Here is a 17639-nt window from a genome sequence, read left to right on the forward strand (position 1 = left end):
CCTGCTTGACATGTTGGAAGCCTTTCCCGTCCACCCTGAGGTTTCAAAATTAGGCACAGCCAAAAGTTTAGCAAAGATACCAAAGAGCTATGAACTTGTCTTTGGCCGGTGGGTGGGGAGAAAATGGATCTGAGATTTTACATCCCTTTCCAGGTGTAGAATAGTGGGTGTTGCTCCTCTTAGCAAAACTTTAAGAGTTAGTAGCTATTAAAGCCGTCTGAGAAGTAGCCTCTACTTCATTTTGTTTCTACGTTTCTAGCTATAATTCCTCCTTTTGGCTCTAGTTTGTGTAGCTCATTTTGTCCGTGGTCCATCCTGGCTATAAGGGCAACATCACTATGCTACCTAGAAAGCATCGTACCTAGTTAGATTGAAAGGGGGAGGATATTTATTTTATTTTCTTCATCTAGGATCTGAAGCAGACAGAGGCCATTCAACTTCTCCAGGCACAGCTCACCAATATGACACAGCTAGTTTCCAATCTGTCATCAACTGTGGCTGAACTAAAAATAGAGGTAAAAACACTCAAGGGGAAAAGCTTTATATTTTACGAGATGAGATACTAAACTAAAACTCTGGCCATTTTTTTTTGTTTGCAGTCTAAATAATTCTGTGTTTATTGTAAGGTACTTAATTTTGTTGAGGAAGGGGCTGGTACTATACACAGGCTTCACTCACATTGAGCCGTATGGCTCCAGGTCACAAACAGTTTGGCGACCAAATAGAAATAATCCCAATCTACTAATATATTAGCTTGTTCTCCAGAGCAATATACAGTTCATATGCAATACGCCTGAATTTTTTTCTGCACTAACTCTTCATGTCACTGTCCCTTGGGGGCCTGACTTTCTACCAATGAGCTCTGCCCAGAACACACTACCTTTGCCTACTGCTTATGCAGACTTGTAGATATCAGAAGCTGTTGAAAGCCAGGCAGCAAATAAGTAATAATTAATAGCATTTTTGTAGAACTACAACTTGCAAGGCTAAAGTACATAGCGATGTACTTAGAGAATTTCCTCCTTAGGAGGAGCAGTGGTATCTTCAGGGAAAGAGCTGCAGCTTCCTGCTGATGGGTGCTGGTCTCTGGATAAAATTTGTGCAGTTCAGGCTGCTGGATTCTGCCAAACCTCCTCCCTCATATCATTTGCTCGTGTGCAGCAGGGCAATCTGTTGCAGAAATATCATTTGCATGGGTTGTCTGTCACTAGATAAGCATGGATATATAGTTTAAATAAAATGTGTTTTGTAGTTCCTCTGTTGATTTGGTACTTGAGGATTCCTGTGCTTATAATTTGCCTGAGCATTTGCAAGCCATTACTTACCTTTGTAAAACAAGACTGTAAGCAATTGGCAGATTGTATTTGTCTGTCTTCGCTTTTGCTTTATCATTCCTCCTTCATGATGCGTTAAGGGGTAAGTGGGCGGAGAGTAGGCGAGGCCGGTCCGGGTGAGGGGCCAATCAGAAGGCGCAAAGCACCTTCCAATTGGCCCCTTACCCGGACGGACAGCAAGGTGAAGCGCCTTCTGATAGGGCCCTCGCCTGCAAAACCCAGAGCTCTATCCAGAAGCAGGATCGACCACCGTAAGTCGGCAGTCGGTCCAGCTCCTGGCCTCGCCGCCAAGGGGGGGGGGGACAGGGATGGCTTCCCCGGGGGCCACCAAGCAGGCCTGCTCAGAAGCCCCCGGGGAAGCCATCAGTGGGGGGGGGAAGGGGGGAGCTTTCAAAGCCCATTCTTAAGAACAGGCTTTGAATTTAGTAGAATTCATAATTTCCTGTTGGCCCTGAATTATTTCACCCTGTGAAGTGAGTCAGTTGGGTGGAATGGAAGCTCCAAAGTATACTGTGTGTTGTTGCCATACAAATGTCATACAAATGTGACATTTTAAAGCTTCTGCTCATGATGGCCATTGCTAAAGTTATATAACCAGAAGCATCCGACTATTTGAACCACTGCACACTAAACAGTCCCTGATGCAAAGGACAAAATACTTTACTAGAGTTCAGGTTAAAGTCACACCAGAAACAGTTATGTGAATGCTTGTTATATGCACAGATGTGAAGCAGGATGACAGTATCCATGTATCCCCCCCATGTTGTATGTAAACTGCCCTGAGCCATACGGAAGGGCGGTATAGAAATCAAATAAACAAATAAAATAAAAAATGTACTTTAAGCTTGACACTGTTGTGAACTGTAAGGGGTTATCAAGAAAGGGTTACACTTGCATATACTTAAACATCCCTATCTTGTGCTTAGGGGAGGGGTGTCTCCTTCCCTCTAGCGCAGGGGTAGTCAACCTGTGGTCCTCCAGATGTTTATGGACTACAATTCCCATGTGCCCCTTCCAGCATTTGCTGGCCGGGGCTCATGGGAATTGTAGTCCATGAACATCTGGAGGACCACAGGTTGACTACCCCTGCTCTAGCGGGTAAGATCAAATAAACCAAATCAGAATGTCAAAGAGTATTCCCATCACAATCATTGAGCGTTCGAAAGCCTCCCCCCCAAAAAAAACCCTACCTTAATGTTAAAATGGGTCCAATTTTGTTTCCTGGAGAAAGCTTTGGTGCCATCACCAAAAAGGCCCTTTTAGATACCGTCTGCCCAGGTGTCTTGTGATTGTGGGACATGGAGCAAGCAGGCCTTCAGAGTTGAGCTGCTGTATTCTGGCTTAGCAGTAATTTTTTTGAAAAACTCAAGGATAGCTTTACGTAAAGAGTGTATTATAATAGTCTGATTGGAAGGATTCCAAGATGTGTACCTGTGACCCAGTCGCCCTTCTCCAGAGAGAGCTGTGACTGATGTATCACCTTAAACCAATGTCAGGTTACTATTTCTCTCAGTTATTGCCTGAATTCCAAGAAGCAATGTGGGATCCAGAAGTATGCAATAATGGCCAACCTTGTCCTCTAGGAACAGTATAATACCAGGTAGCATAGACCAGGGATAGTCAACCTGTGGTCCTCCAGATGTTCATGGACTACAATTTCCATGAGCCCCACAGGTTGACTACCCTTGGCATAGATGGATTCTACCACCTTGACTTAGCTGAATGCCTTAACTGTGTGAAAAAGTTGATTTCACTGCTGTGAAAGTTGTTGGCTCCAGCTGTTTGCAGGAGGTAGCTTAGGGTGACATCCAGGTTCTTAAGTCAGAAATTAGGATCCAGAGCACTGAAATTGTTGGGCTTTTGGACCTGTACCATGGAACAGGTTGGAATACTATGTTGTAGCTGCTCGCTTGCCTGAACATAAATAATGTGTCAATTTCTCTTATTTTAGGTTTCTGACCGCCAGAGCTATCTTGTCATTTGCTTGGTGCTCTGTGCCATCCTAGGCTTGATGCTTTGTGTACAGCGCTGCAAATCTAGGTCAGAGTTGAATGACAGCTACAGCTCAGAACTTCTAAAAAATAATCACTATCCCAGCCCCAAAAGGTAAAAGACTATAACTTGCTTAACATTTTCTGTCTTCAGATATTTTTCAAATTTGGCTCTCCCCCCCCCTACTGTTTGTGTTCAAATCTACTTGTCCCTTCTTTCAGTACTCATTACAAACTATTCCCTTTGCCTCTTCAGCCAGGATATTGGACTCCTCGGCGTATAATAGAAATGCAGAAAAATGCAACATTTGCTTATATTAATTCCCAAAGGCTTTGAGGTGACTTAGACCTTGGAGTTGTTCCTGCTTCCTAAAAGAAGCCTCTTTAAGTGACTAAATGACCAATGCTCGGGGATTTCTGCTGATCCTTTTTATAGGGAAAGTTTTTGCTTACAGGGTAGGGCAAGGAAATCTTACTGATGCACCGTTAGAATTTTTATTGCTACAGTGGAGGTTAATTTCGTGTGCTGTCACCTGCAGGTGTTTTTCTTCCTATGATGATATGAACTTGAAAAGAAGAACCTCCTTTCCACTCACCAGATCTCGGTCTTTTCAGCTGAACAGCAAAGAGGGTAGGAACATCCGTCATTCAACTGTCTTGTCCTTAGGGAATCATATTGTAAAATCTGTCGCTTATGCCACTATGGAACAGTGGGGGGTCAGCATAGTGGCCACTTCTAATCTGGGGAGCCAAGTTTGATTCTTCACTCCTCCACATGCAGCCAGCTGGGTAACTTTGGGCTCATCACAGCCCTGATAGGGCTGTTCTGACCAAGCAGTGCTGTCTAGGGTTGTGTGCGACGCCGGTACGTAACTTGGTGCACACACGCAGGCGCGCTTGTGAATTCACAATTGGTCATGCTTGAGGAACAGAGGCTGAGGCAAACTGTCATACGTTGTTGAGGTTTGGATTGAAGGCCTCCAGAAGTCAGTGGGAGATCTTTACATCCGCAACTCCTTCCTGTCCTTGGGTCTTTCTCACAGTAGTTTTGCTATTACTGAAAAGTCCTGCTGTCCTGACAGAGCACAGCCTGGCAACCTGGTAACCGAATGAAGTTTCCTTCCCTTTCACTACGAGGAAGAGAGTAACCTCTTTGCTGAACCAGGGTATGGGGAGGGTTATTGGTATATAGTTAACAAGGCACACAGTGGATGCAGATTGCTCCTGGATGGTGCTCCCTTCTGGATGGTATTTCCCCAGCAGCAAGTTCCCAGGATTCTGTCCCTAGAGTGTGGGTATTAGAAGGGAAGGCTCCCAAGTAGCTTCCTTTTACCTGCCATTCTTTCAAATGAGATAAGGTGTGCCGAGACTATCCTCTGATGCAAGATCCAATCTAAAAGTATGTTTGGAGTTGAGTTGTGTGCTTACTGCTTAAGTCGCCCTTTTCTTCCCTTGTAGTGGACCCGGGTGACCTGTACATTGTAGAGCCATTGAAGTTTTCACCAGAGAAAAAGGTAATTGGTTCTAAACGAAATGTCTGTCAAAAGTGTGAATGTATTCAATCTGTGTTGGTTCTTTAGCTTGTGTAATTATTGGCTTTAAAAAAAATCCTGTTCTAGTGCAGCTCCTTTTGTGATCCCTGCCTGTGAAGAATATGCAGAGGGTAGTGGAAGTGATGAAAGGAAAGGGAGGGGCTGTGTCTCAGTGGAAGAGCCTCTGCTTGGCATGCAGAAGGCTCCAGGTTCAATCCCCAGCACCTCCCGTTAAATGGGCCAGGCAGTAGGTGATGGGAAAGACCTCTGCCTTGAGACCCTGGAGAGCCACTGCGAGTCTGATGAGGCAGTACTGACTCTGGTGGACCAAGGGTCTGTTCTGTATAACAGCGTTTGCTGGCAGGGGGTCATGGGAATTGTAGTCCATGAACATCTGGAGGACCACAGGTTGACTACCCCTGCTGTATAAAACAGTTTCCTGCAACACTTCTCCCTCTGAGCAAAGCTTGCTTATATGCAACTTTCTAATTCCGCCTCCTTCCTTTTTTTTTTTAGAAGAAACGCTGCAAGTACAAAACTGAGAAGATTGAGACCGTCAAGCCGGCAGTGGAGCCTGTGCACCTCGTAGCCAATGGGGAAATAAAAAGCAAGAAGCCCTTTACAAATCAGAGGGACTTCTCCAACATCGGCGACGTGTACCACACTTCGTACAAAGGTCCCCCGTCGGAAGGCAGCTCCGAAACGTCCTCGCAGTCGGAGGAGTCCTACTTCTGCGGCATTTCAGCGTGCACGAGCCTGTGCAACGGACAAATCCAAAAGACAAAAACGGAGAAGAGGGCTCTCAAGCGGAGACGGGCTAAAGCTCCAGAGCAGGAGAAGCTCATAAAAACTTTGATACAGACTAAGACGGGATCCCTGCCGAGCCTGCATGATATCATCAAAGGAAACAAGGAGCTGACCGTGGGAACACTCGGTGTCACAGCTATTTCGGGGCACCTTTAAAATGCATTGAACTCTTCGTAGCAGGGAGCTTTTATATGACAAAACTTGTAGTATTTGGGTGACCTGGCGGGGAAAAGGTTGGTTTAGGTGCAAAGCATCCAGAAATTTTTACGGTGGCTCTTTTCTTAAGGATTGTGTCAGTAACCAACCTTGGCTATAAGCTTCAGCTTTCTCCAAGCTGATTTCTGATATGGATAGCTGGAGGGAAAGAAACTGCCCTGGGTTGGGGGGGGGGGGGGGGAGATGGCTCATTTTATACAGTGTTTTTTTCACAAATGCTGATACTGAGATCTTGAAGCCCAGTTTTGGGCGGAACAGAGTTTAAAAGCATAACCCTTTCCCATTTTGCTGCGTTCCTATTTCTAGCACCTTCCCATATTTATGTGCCTTTTGTCTATTTATAATGCCACTGGAAGAGGGGTGGGGGGGAGGCATTTTACTTGTAAGTTTAGGTATTCAGAAAAATGCAACACTACCATGTTTTTAGGGGAATATGCTGTCCTCCAGTGGGAGTCCGTGACGTGACTTGGATAACTGTAGAGATACATTTGCCAGGGTAGGATTTCCCTCATTTTGATCTTTGTTTTGCAAAGGCAGTTGGGGCCAATGCCGCCTACATCTGATGTAGCAGCTACCGTTCTGATGGTACAATACCTCTGCAGGATGTGACGTTAACAAAACATGCCTTTGTTGCCTAGACTGACTTGATTTGACTCTTGTTTAATCAGCGTTTGCAATCGCTAGTTCTCTTTCCTGTACTCAGAAACTGGGAGGAAGAACTGTTCCGTATCGGTTCTGGTTGTAGTGGGGGGCCGTAAACAAATGCGCAGTCAGTCCGTCAAGCTCCAGGTGGGTTCCGTTCCAAAGGTATGTCCATAATGTTTGCTCTTTTTTTAAAAACTTGGCTAACTCATGTGCAGTGTGCTTGTGTGTGAGTGTTTTGTACTTTCCTCGTGCGTGGTTTTGTTACAAAATTGGGTTGTGTGACTACATCTGAATGAGTGTGATAAAAAGGTCCTTGTTTGAGAGGTTCAAGGTTCATGTTGTATAAGATATAACTTATTGAGCACTTTTAGTTGCATCTCTTTGTGGTTTTCTTTTTCCTTTTTTTTTTCCAAACAGCTAATGCCTTTTTTCCCAGGTATTATATGTTAATGTGATTTATTTAAATGATTTTTGTTTTTGCTGCTTTCATGTTAGTTTCGGAATACCTTCTACAGTGGCGTCCTTTAGAGCCTGCACAGCTAGCCAGTCAAAGCATAACGGACCGAATTTTTTTTTTTTTTAAGAATGGAGTGACTGGGAAGGGGGTGGGGTCCAAACTAGACCAGAGATCGGAAAGGGTTCTGCTATTTGAGCGGACGCATAGAAAATTGTGGCACAAGGAACTTGTAATACGTGACTACAGATTTGTAGTGCCAGTAGAAACTGTGAATTTCCAAATAAATCTGAACACTTATCTTTAATACGTGTATTTTTTCTTTCTTTCATGGATTACTTGGTAAGCTTCCCTAGTGGAGAGTTCAGCAGTTTGAACTGGGGCAGTAGGACAAATCGGATTGCTGTGTCATCAGTGCTGTATCCATCCAGCCCCGACAGAGTTTGATATTTTTGGAACGTGCACTTGGAATGTGTTGACCTACTGGTTTGGGAGGGTGAGATTCAAGGCAGCCCACTAAGTGAAATAGATGAAGAGTAAAGGGGCTAATAGCCTTGACTGACACCTTTATGAGTTTTGATCTGCTCACTTGACTTTGAGTGTGGCCTCATATAAGGAACGTATCAGAAGAAACAGTCTTTTGTCGATTGAAGATGCTTCTAGTTTCACCCATAATCAGGACCTTGAGATGGAATCAAAAGCAGCCTTAAAATCTACAAAGACTGAATATAACACGGTTATATTCTGTGAAGTGTATTTTTCGACAAAATGTTGTAAAGCTAGCCAGTGCTCTACAGTCCCTCTACCCCCCCTCCCCCCAAAAAGCCCTACTTGGATAGAAACAATAAACTTTTCCTGATCTAGCTATGAAATAAATTTGTCCTTTGTTGATGATGCTTAGCAAACTTATTGGCCTACAATTGGTGGGGTTGTTTTTCTTCCCTCTTTTAAAAAAGGGGATCACCACCACCATTCCCCAGTATTTGGGGATCTTTCCAGTGGAATCAACATATGTAAATACAGACGCTAAGTAGGGAGCCTACCAGTCCTTGAATTCTTTGACAAGTTCTGAAGAGATCCCATCCCACCCCGGAACTTTCCCTTTCCTTAATCTCTTTATATGAGCAGCAATCTCACTCGAGGTAAAGGGCCTATTTGGGTAGTTCCTCTGAGTCTGGAATCTGCATGGATTGGAGGGAAACATCCTCATACACGCTTTCAAGGTAAGTGACTTATCAGCTGGAATTATTGAATTGAGTGGGGTTGATCATCTTCCAAAATAAGGATGAGTTACTGTCTTTAGCTGCCTGAATTAAGATTCTCCGCAGCTTCCCTAGATGTTCTTTTTTCTTCTGGATGACCCCCATGCACCCCTTACCTCAGGAGAGGTGTCTAATGGGCCAGAGACTGAAGAAGTGGCACAATTGTGGGAAGACAGTTAGGGGCGGGAGTTCTAATCTGATTGGCCCATAACCCTTAACACCAAACGCCTCCCAGGAACCCTTACCACTTTTATTTAGACACTCATGGTTATATTTTTTTTAACCAGCATACTATCATAGGCTTCCTCGCTTCACTTCTCAGGTGTTTTGGCAAAGTTGTTATAAGCCTGTAAGAGTTTTTTTTTTTTGTAATTACACATTCTCTATCAAACCAGGGTTTGGATATTCTAATACTTTTTCTCTGCTGCCCTTAATGTGAGAAGATTTAAACAAAATCTACCCCAACTTCGAAATAAGAGCTTCAAGATGTGTTACCGGATTATGATTTTCTGTGGGGTTGGAGTAGGCTAATCTAAAGGACTGTACATCAAGATTGTCTAAAGCAGAGGTAGTCAAAACTGCGGCCCTCCAGATGTCCATGGACTACAATTCTCATGGGAATTGTAGTCCATGGACATCTGGAGGGCTGCAGTCCATGTACATCTGGAGGGCTGGTCTAAAGCTTCCTTGAAAACATTCTGCAGTTGGGAAAACCACTTCACTCGGCACCTTGTCCTAGGGCTTGAATCTAGGACTATAGGCTACTGTGTTTTTAAGTGAAGATGAGTTTGGGAAGCTAGAAATCTGAAGAAATAGTGGAAAGGCCGCCTAAGTAGGGAAGGATTTGCAAGTTCAACCTGTACTAATAGGGATGGGCAAACAAGCATGCAATCTATGGTGCTACATCTGGAGCCTGCCATGTAAATTGAGGCCCCAGGACAATCTGAACGTAACGAACCATTATGTATAAACCTTGTTTAAAAACACAATTCATGAGTCAGAATCATGAGTAATCCGAATACTGGTCTTGAAAATTCTTGTTAAAGGGAAACAGCCTAATACATGTTCAGGGTCTTTATGCAACGCTCTAAATTTGTTTTCAAGGGAGGGGTCATCAGGCCCTGTGCATGCATTTAAATCTCCTGCCAACAAAATTCTAGCCTTGGGATACTGCATTATCAAGGATGGTACACAGCGCTCAAATCTGAACCAAACTTCCTTCACTTCTTTTCTTCCCCACTCAGTTTTATTTTGTTTTGTCGTATGCATAGCCATAGCAGCTTCCCAGAGATGTACAGAGCATTCTATAATCTTGAGGCCCCCAAATTGTTGTGGATTACATAACTAAATATACTCTCACTGGCAAGCAAGAAAACCTGCCGAAAAGGACATTTAAAATTCACTAGACTCACTGTGCCCTGAACTGTTGTCCCATAGGAAATTAGATACATTTTGTCTCCCAGCCCACTGAAATGGCATTCACCCCTAGACGTTTGCACCCATAAATAGGCATTAGAAATAAGTGTTTTTTTCAACCTTGCTGGCAGGATTTCCTTTTTAGAAGACATGCAACTTTCGTTTGTGAACTAGGTGCTAGGAAGCAAAGCATGAACTAGATCGTGGGCTCAGCTGCTACACCCAGAAACAAGGGCAGCGTGCTCCTGTCTTGGAAAGTGCAGGGGAGGAAAGAGGGTGCGATTCAATGATACAAGAAGGCTTGAGTGTATGTTCCCAGAGGTTACATATTCCAGGACTTAAACACAGCCTCCACACAGCCTGACAAACACATGATTCTGCAGAGGGCCTTCTCTTCACAGATCAGCTGGTGGTTGAGCTGGGGGGAGGCAGTTTTAATTTTCCCCCCCTCCCAGCCCAACAAATAGCTGACTCCCTGATATGCTTCTCTCCACGGATCAGCTGTCCTGGACAGCGATTTGAGCACCTGGATCAAAAGCTGAATAGATTCGGTTTTTGCAATTCGGGTCCCGAATCAAATGCACATTCCCTACTACAGATGAATGTATTTGTTTGTTTGTTTATTTATTCAGGGCAGTTTACATAGAACTGAAAAATATACATGGAACCATATATATAACTATAACATTAATATTACTAACTTATAGCAAGGTAACAGTATAACTTCAAACAATAGTAATACCACCAGATCCAGGAGTCTTGGTGGATTTCTAGGGGGGAGGGGGGGCAGGGGCCCTGCAGTATTGTTGATTGTGCCTGGCCTCAGCCTGGTGGAAGAGCTCCCTTTTGCAGGCCCTGCGGAACTGTTTTAATTCCGTCAGGGCCCTGATCTCCTCTGGGATCTCATTCCACCAGGTGGGGGCCAGGACAGAGAAGGCCCTGGTCGAGGCCAGGTGGACTTCTTTAGGACCAGGGACCATTAGCCGGTTGGTAGCAGCAGAGCGTAGAGCTCCTTTGGGGGCATAGGCAGGTAGGCGGTCCCTCAGGTACACTGGGCCCCCGACCATGTATGGCCTTGAAGGTAATTACCAGAACCTTTAGCCTGGTCTGGAATTCAACTGGCAACCACTGCAATTGATGAAGGATGGGCCGGATGTGTGGGATCTCCATGGTGTTGCTGTGAGAATGAGTGCGGGTGGTGGTGTAATATGCCCTCAAGCTAGCCAGAATCCTTAAGGGATTTCATATCTTCACTTGACGTGACACAACCTGGCAAAGCCTGCATCGTGCTGCAAGCCACCGAAATCCTGCTGGACATTCAAACTACAAGAGGCAGAGGCTGTATAGACTTTATTCTCTTTTCCCTGATCTCCAAGAAAAAGTGCTGGAGGACTGCTGCTTTGTCCCTTGGCCTTTGGGGTTACGTTGCGTTTCCCTTCCTCTCTGTTGGGGGAGGTCATCCGGAGATCTGAGCTGGATTGCCACCAATAAGCCACTGATGCATCACTCTGCCTCACACTGTCAGCTGATCCCTGGGAGTCTCTGGAAACAGTGAACAGGTGGCTGGACGCAGTTTGGGAATGGATGAGGGTTAACAGGGTTAAACTTAATCTGACCAAATGGAGGTGCTGCTGATGGGGGAAGGCCTGACTCAGGAAATGGGTTGTCCCTTGTCCTGCATGGGGTTTCGCTCCCAGAAGGAGGATCATACTTTGGGGCGCTCTTGGACCCAAATTCATAGCCTTGACTCCCCATTATACGAGAGCATTTGCCTCATTATATTCGAACATTAACAAGGACGGACTCATTGCCACTGACGAATGCCAGACAAAACGGAAAACAAATGAATCTAGAGACCGTTTTGGCAAATAAACAGATGTCAGCAGTAGCCAAGGGTGCCTTTCAGCCCTTCAGCTAGTGAGTCAGCTGCAGCCCTTCCAGGGCTAAAAAAATCTGTATGATATACCCACTAGTAACAAGATTACTGCAATGTGCTTTCTGTGGGGCTGTCCTTGAAGACTGTCTGGAAGCTTTAGCGAGTACAGAATGCTGCGTGCTGATTGGATTGAGTCATCGGGCCCACACCCCTCCAGTCTTGTTAATTTAGGGTGGCTTCACATTAGTTTCTGGGCTCAATTCAAGATGCCTTTCAAGCCCTGTACAGTTTGCGGCCAGCATTCTTTAAGGACTGCCTTTTCCCCATGTGAACCTGCCTGTTCAGTCCTCTTTGGTGGCCCTGCTTTGGTTGCCCTGCAATCTGAGGCAAGGCAAGCAAGTGACCCAATGATGGACTTCCTTGGTCATGGCACCAAAGCTTTGGATCTCTCTCCCCAGGGCGAGTCATTTCTCTGCTTCTGTCAGTGTCCTCTGCCAGTACATGAAGACCTTTTTCGTTTCATTTGGCATAGCCTCAGCAACACTTTCCCTGATCTGGGAAGGCCAGACTAGCCTGATCTCATCAGATCTAGGAAGCTAAGCAGCGTTGGCCCTGGTGACTATTTGGATGGGTGATCAGCAAGGAGATCCAGGGTTGAGTGCAGAGGTAGGCAATGGCAAACCACCTCTGAATGCCTCTTGTCTTGGAAAAACCCTACAGGGTCACCATGGGCCAAGGGACCAAGCCCTATGAAGATAGGTTGAGGGACTTGGGAATGTTCAGCCTGGAGAAAAGGAGGTTGAGAGGGGACATGATAGCCCTCTTTAAGTATTTGAAAGGTTGTCACTTGGAGGAGGGCAGGATGCTGTTTCTGTTGGCTGCAGAGGAGAGGATACGCAGTAATGGGTTTAAACTTCAAGTACAACGATATAGGCTAGATATCAGGAAAAGAATTTTCACAGTCAGAGTAGTTCAGCAGTGGAATAGGCTGACTAAGGAGGTGGTGAGCTTCCCCTCACTTGGCAGTCTTCAAGCAAAGGTTGGATACACACTTTTCTTGGATGCTTTAGGATGCTTAGGGCTGATCCTGCGTTGAGCAGGGGGTTGGACAAGATGGCCTGTATGGCCCCTTCCAACTCTATGATTCTATGAAATCAGGTGTGATTTGATGGCGCTTTCTTCGACCAATAACAGTTGTTGACCCTGGCCCTGGTGTCACGTGTTTTAACTGAATCCTTAACACTTTTTCGCTTCACTCCCTTATATATTTGGGAAACAGCCTCCTGGGAGGAGACTGTCTAGGGCTCTGTCCGTCTAGGTCCACCCTTATTGGCTCTCCCCCTCCAGCTCCCACCCTCCCTCCTTGCCTGCTAGAAGCCTTGTGGCTGCGGCCTCCATTGTCGCCCACGAGGAGTCAGGCAGCGACAGGGCTTGATGGCCCGCAGGTATGCTCCTGCTGGGAGGGAGCTGGGGGGGGGGGGTTTGCAGCCTCCCTGTGGACCACAAAGCCCTGTCGCCGCAGACGGGGAAGGGGCACTTTCCACTCCCTTTGCAGGCCAAAGGGAGCTGCGGCCACCCTCTCATGCCTTCCTGCCATCCCTTTCAAAGCCCATTTCTAAAATGGGCTTTGATACAAGTTTGTTCATAATTTGTTTTCAATCTTATGTCTTATCTTGTGGACCCTGATCGGGTGGAAATGCAGAATTCTTTCAAGTGACATTTAACAATGGAGGTGTAAGGGAAGCCCAGATTTGAGGAAACTGAACAGATACCACATTAAAGACAAGAGTTTGAGATGGATGGGCATCTAAGCAATTGCTTTCCAGCTCTAGATGGACTATATTTTTAAGCGCCTGTTGAGTTGTGTGAGACTCATCTTTGGATTCCTGTTAGGGCAACACACAGGAAAGACCTGCGGTTTGCCTACAGTTGCAGGTATTTCCAATCCCTTTTGATCTCACCACAGCACTCAGGCTCTTCATCGAGTTCTTGGTTTCTTTTGTAGATGACCTGAGACTGCAGAAAGCATTTCTGGACCCTTCATATGACAGCCTCATTTGGTCCAAAGTACAAGGACAAGACCCTCAATGACGTTCAGACCCCCATGGAATCGCCTGCCTCAGCACAGTTGTGTCAAACTTGGAGAAACCTGTGGAGCAGGGTCCATGCTCAGTGGCAGAACATCTACTTGGCCAGCAGAAGGTCAATAATTAAATCCCCGGCATCTCCAGTCAAAGAATCTGGCAATAGAAGAAGAAGAGTGGGTTCTTATATGCTGCTTTTCTCTACCCGAATGAGGCTCAAAGCGGCTTACAATACCCTTCCCTTTCCTCTCCCAACAACAGATAGCCTGTAGGGTAGATGAGGTTGAGAGAGCCCTGATATCACTGTTCAGTCAGAACTACACCAAACTGGCTCCTTGAGACCCCGGATAAGAATGGCCAATCTAGACAGTACTGACCTTGATGGACCAAGGACCTGATTCAGCGTAAGGCATCTTCATATGGGTTCATGTGAGCTCACTGACTCCCACAGGGTATCAAGCATGGGAAAGGAGAGGGCAGATCCTGACTCCAATATGCCATATTCAGACCAGTCCAGTGGAGACCATGAAATTATCATCTAAACATGCACATGGCAGGAAGCACACTTTCACATTAGTACTCGAGAGACAATATCTTCCCTTTTACGACCAGCTCATAACCTCGACCGCTAAGTAATATACCCAAATAAGCTTCTGTCGACCTAGTGCAGCCTTTCCCAGTTTTCTCCACCGAGAACCCCTAAAACATCCTTCAGGCCTTGAGGAACCCTAGAAGAGGCAGATCGTGCAGAATATGGTTGGAAAGCACAGCTGTGGACAGGGCCTCTCCCCTTCCCACTCCTTCACATCACCCGATAAATGTTTCACAAATTTCAAAAATATATTAAAAATTAACGCCCACCCATTCAGGAAACCCTTCCAGGGCCATCCAGAAACCCCAGGGTCACCATAAATTGGCTGCTACTTGGCATTCTATGCAGGATGCTTACAATGTATATAAAATAAATAAAAGCAACCATGTCAAGAGCAGAGTCTAAAACATCTTAACTACCCCTTCTATCCAAAGTGAACTTGATAAAGGATATTGCTCGACTTTTTGTGCCTTTGTGTGTTTCAGGCAATGGTGCCTTTCGGAAGCATATCTTCCAGGAGTGGGAGGGAGGGGGTGCTTGCTGCATTTGGACAGGGTTTCCTCACTTGGAAATTAGGCACCGCTCAGTCATATGTCCCGATAGTTTGCACATACCTTCCTGCCTGCTCTGAAGGAAAGGGGTTTTTTTAAACCATAAATTATGGTTTTGGTAGGAACCTTTCCCCATTGTTCTTCTAAGATGAGGGTGGCATCATATTTCCGAATGTGTGAGAGAAGGAAAAGACCGCCATGATATCAGTCTCTTCTTCCTGGAGACCCTGCTTCTTTGAGGAACCTTATTGGTAAGCTGGAGAAATGACAGCCTGAAATATTTTGGCATCTAGCTGTTACGTGATTACGACTCTCTGTGTTTTAAAGTTGACGGCTTCAGGGAATTGCAATTCTGGGCATTTCCAAGTGCAGAAGTTGATGTGCTGCTGTTAATTGGAGGTGGGAATTGCTGAGTGTGAAGGGTAACGGTGGCTAAGGGTGCTATCGGGACTTGGATTCAACCACTCCCCTCTCCTGCTTGTAAACAAACGAGAATTGCAGACTTCTTTGCAGTGGATTTGTTGTTGTTATAGTTGCAAAGTCGTGTCCGACCCGTCGCGACCCCATGGACAATGATCCTCCAGGCCTTCCTGTCATCTACCATTCCCCGGAGTCCATTCAAGTTTGCACCTACAGTGACTCCATCCAGCCACCTCATTCTCTGTCGTCCCCTTCTTCTTTTGCCCTCAGTCGCTCCCAGCATTAGGCTCTTCTCCAGGGAGTCCTTCCTTCTCATGAGGTGGCCAAAGTATTTGAGTTTCATCTTCAGGATCTGGCCTTCTAAGGAGCAGTCAGGGCTGATCTCCTCTAGGACTGACCGGTTTGTTCGCCTTGCAGTCCAAGGGACTCGCAAGAGTCTTCTCCAGCACCAGAGTTCAAAAGCCTCAATTCTTTCTCAGCCTTCCTTATGGTCCAACTTTCACAGCCATACATTGCAACTGGGAAGACCATAGCCTTGACGAGACGCACTTTCATTGACAGGATAATGTCTCTGCTTTTTAGGATGCTGTCTAGATTTGCCATAGCTTTCCTCCCCAGGAGCAAGCGTCTTTTAATTTCTTTGCTGCAGTCCCCATCTGCAGTGATCTTGGAGCCCAGGAAAATAAGATCTGTCACTGTCTCTATTTCTTCCCCATCCATTTGCCAGGAATTGAGAGGGCCGGATGCCATGATCTTTGTTTTCCTGATGTTAAGTTTCAAGCCAACTTTTGCACTCTCCTCCTTCACCCGCATCAAAAGGCTCTTTAGTTCCTCTTCGCTTTCTGCCATTATTGCAGTGGATAGTTTACCAAAATATAATATTGCCACCACATATTGTTTTTGGCCCTCTGGCATCGCTCTGCTTTCTCAGCAAAGACTCAGAGAATGCACAGAGAGCTCAGATCTCTTTACAACCTGAGCGGGGGGGGGGGGGGGGGAGCCAGCCCTGATAAGGGAGCTAATGAGCTAGAACTGTTGAGTGTATTTATAAGAGCTTGGGAAAAAATTCTACAAACCTTGATTTATTATGTGGACAATTCTATTGCCTGATAAAATCATAGTCTGAGTTTAGTTCTATGGCCAGGTTGAATGTTTTTTTAACCTTTGGGTGAGTTTTATGTCACCTAAGAATTTCCTGCTGTATAGTTTCTATGTTTCAAGGTTTGTAGCTTACTCAGGTTCAGCTGAGGAAGAAGCCCCATCTGCCCTCTGAAAAAGTAATTAAGTTTTGGCCCTACCTTTTAATCTTTGAGTGACCCAGGCCAACCAGTTAACAAATGGTCCTGTTCATATATGGTGCCCTCTGATCTTCCGTAATCTGCATGGCCATGAGTTCGTATTTTGTTTTCATTTTGCTGAATCTCATGGAAACTTTCTCCCAAGTTCCTTCTGGGATGCATTGCCTGAACAAAGTAAAAATGTTACTTATTAAAATAGTGCTTTGAGGTTTAAAGGAGATAGAACCTTTACTGGAAAGATTATACATGAAAGTATATCCTAGTCATCTGCTTCAGTCTCCTTATTGAAGCAGAGTACAAAAGCTTAAAGAGTAGTTACAAAGCAAACACATTGCAAGCCTCTTATGGCTAAGCTGCAGGCAGACTACATGGAGAGAGCAGAGAGTCTCATGGAGTCTGCTCCTCGCTTTAGAGCACACACTGATCTTCCTGAAGAAAGAGGAAGTAGGTAAACAAAGGAATCCCCAAGACATATGCTGGGTTTTTTCCATTGCAACCTCACCTGTGACCACTTGATGCACTAGTGAGCACACAGGTACATCTCAGCTCCTTAAACTGCTCACAACAGCCCTTCAAGGCTGACTTCACCCAATTATTTGCTGATTGCAATTCGAACAGAGGGAGAGAGGAGTTCAAGAGAATCTTCATGGTCTTCTGATGAAGATCAGTGCTGGTGGTGATGTCCACTGCATTTTACCTGCTGTGATGGCTTCAAGGGGCAATTTGTGCCCTATGAGCCAGAACATCTCTGGGTGTCTGTTTGCTTCCATTTACACCACGATGTTGTTTGTGAAGGGAAGATGCAAAGCAGAGTGGGATGGAACAACTGAATAAATGTCAATGGTCAGATTGTTCCAGAGCTTATGGAACCCTTGAAGCACACAGGCAAGACCACAAACTGCTGTGGGCAGATGAATCAATGTTTCCAGATGAGAGGTCTTCTTCTTGCTTGGCTTGAGAGGGTTGCCATCATCACTGGTGAGTGGGAAGGAAATTCCCTTTGTAGTGAAGGTGTCCACCGGTCACGGTTGGCTTGGGAGATGCTTTTGCAAAGAGTTGGAGGCGGGTTGAACAAATGAGTAATGACTCCAGGCAATCAAGACCATGGAGGGAGGAAAACAAAGTAGTAATCGGTGAATATGAAGAGTACTTAGATTGTAG

General features: G+C 45.5%; 1 protein-coding gene across 3 annotated transcripts in view; it reads left to right on the forward strand.

Annotated features, from left to right (window-relative positions):
- The window catches only part of SUCO (SUN domain containing ossification factor), a 44233-nt gene extending 36947 nt beyond the window's left edge, over nt 1–7286 (forward strand). For all 3 annotated transcript variants that reach the window (XM_077332291.1, XM_077332293.1, XM_077332292.1), the window contains 5 exons: nt 411–515; nt 3286–3440; nt 3865–3956; nt 4784–4839; nt 5374–7286. In XM_077332291.1, coding sequence (XP_077188406.1) covers nt 411–515; nt 3286–3440; nt 3865–3956; nt 4784–4839; nt 5374–5820 — 855 coding nt within the window. In that variant the 3' untranslated portion in view covers nt 5821–7286. The remainder of the gene's footprint in view (nt 1–410; nt 516–3285; nt 3441–3864; nt 3957–4783; nt 4840–5373) is intronic.
- Nucleotides 7287–17639: the final 10353 nt, after the last annotated feature.

This window comes from Paroedura picta, chromosome 4 (genome assembly GCF_049243985.1).
Source record: "Paroedura picta isolate Pp20150507F chromosome 4, Ppicta_v3.0, whole genome shotgun sequence".
Taxonomy (NCBI): domain Eukaryota; kingdom Metazoa; phylum Chordata; class Lepidosauria; order Squamata; family Gekkonidae; genus Paroedura; species Paroedura picta.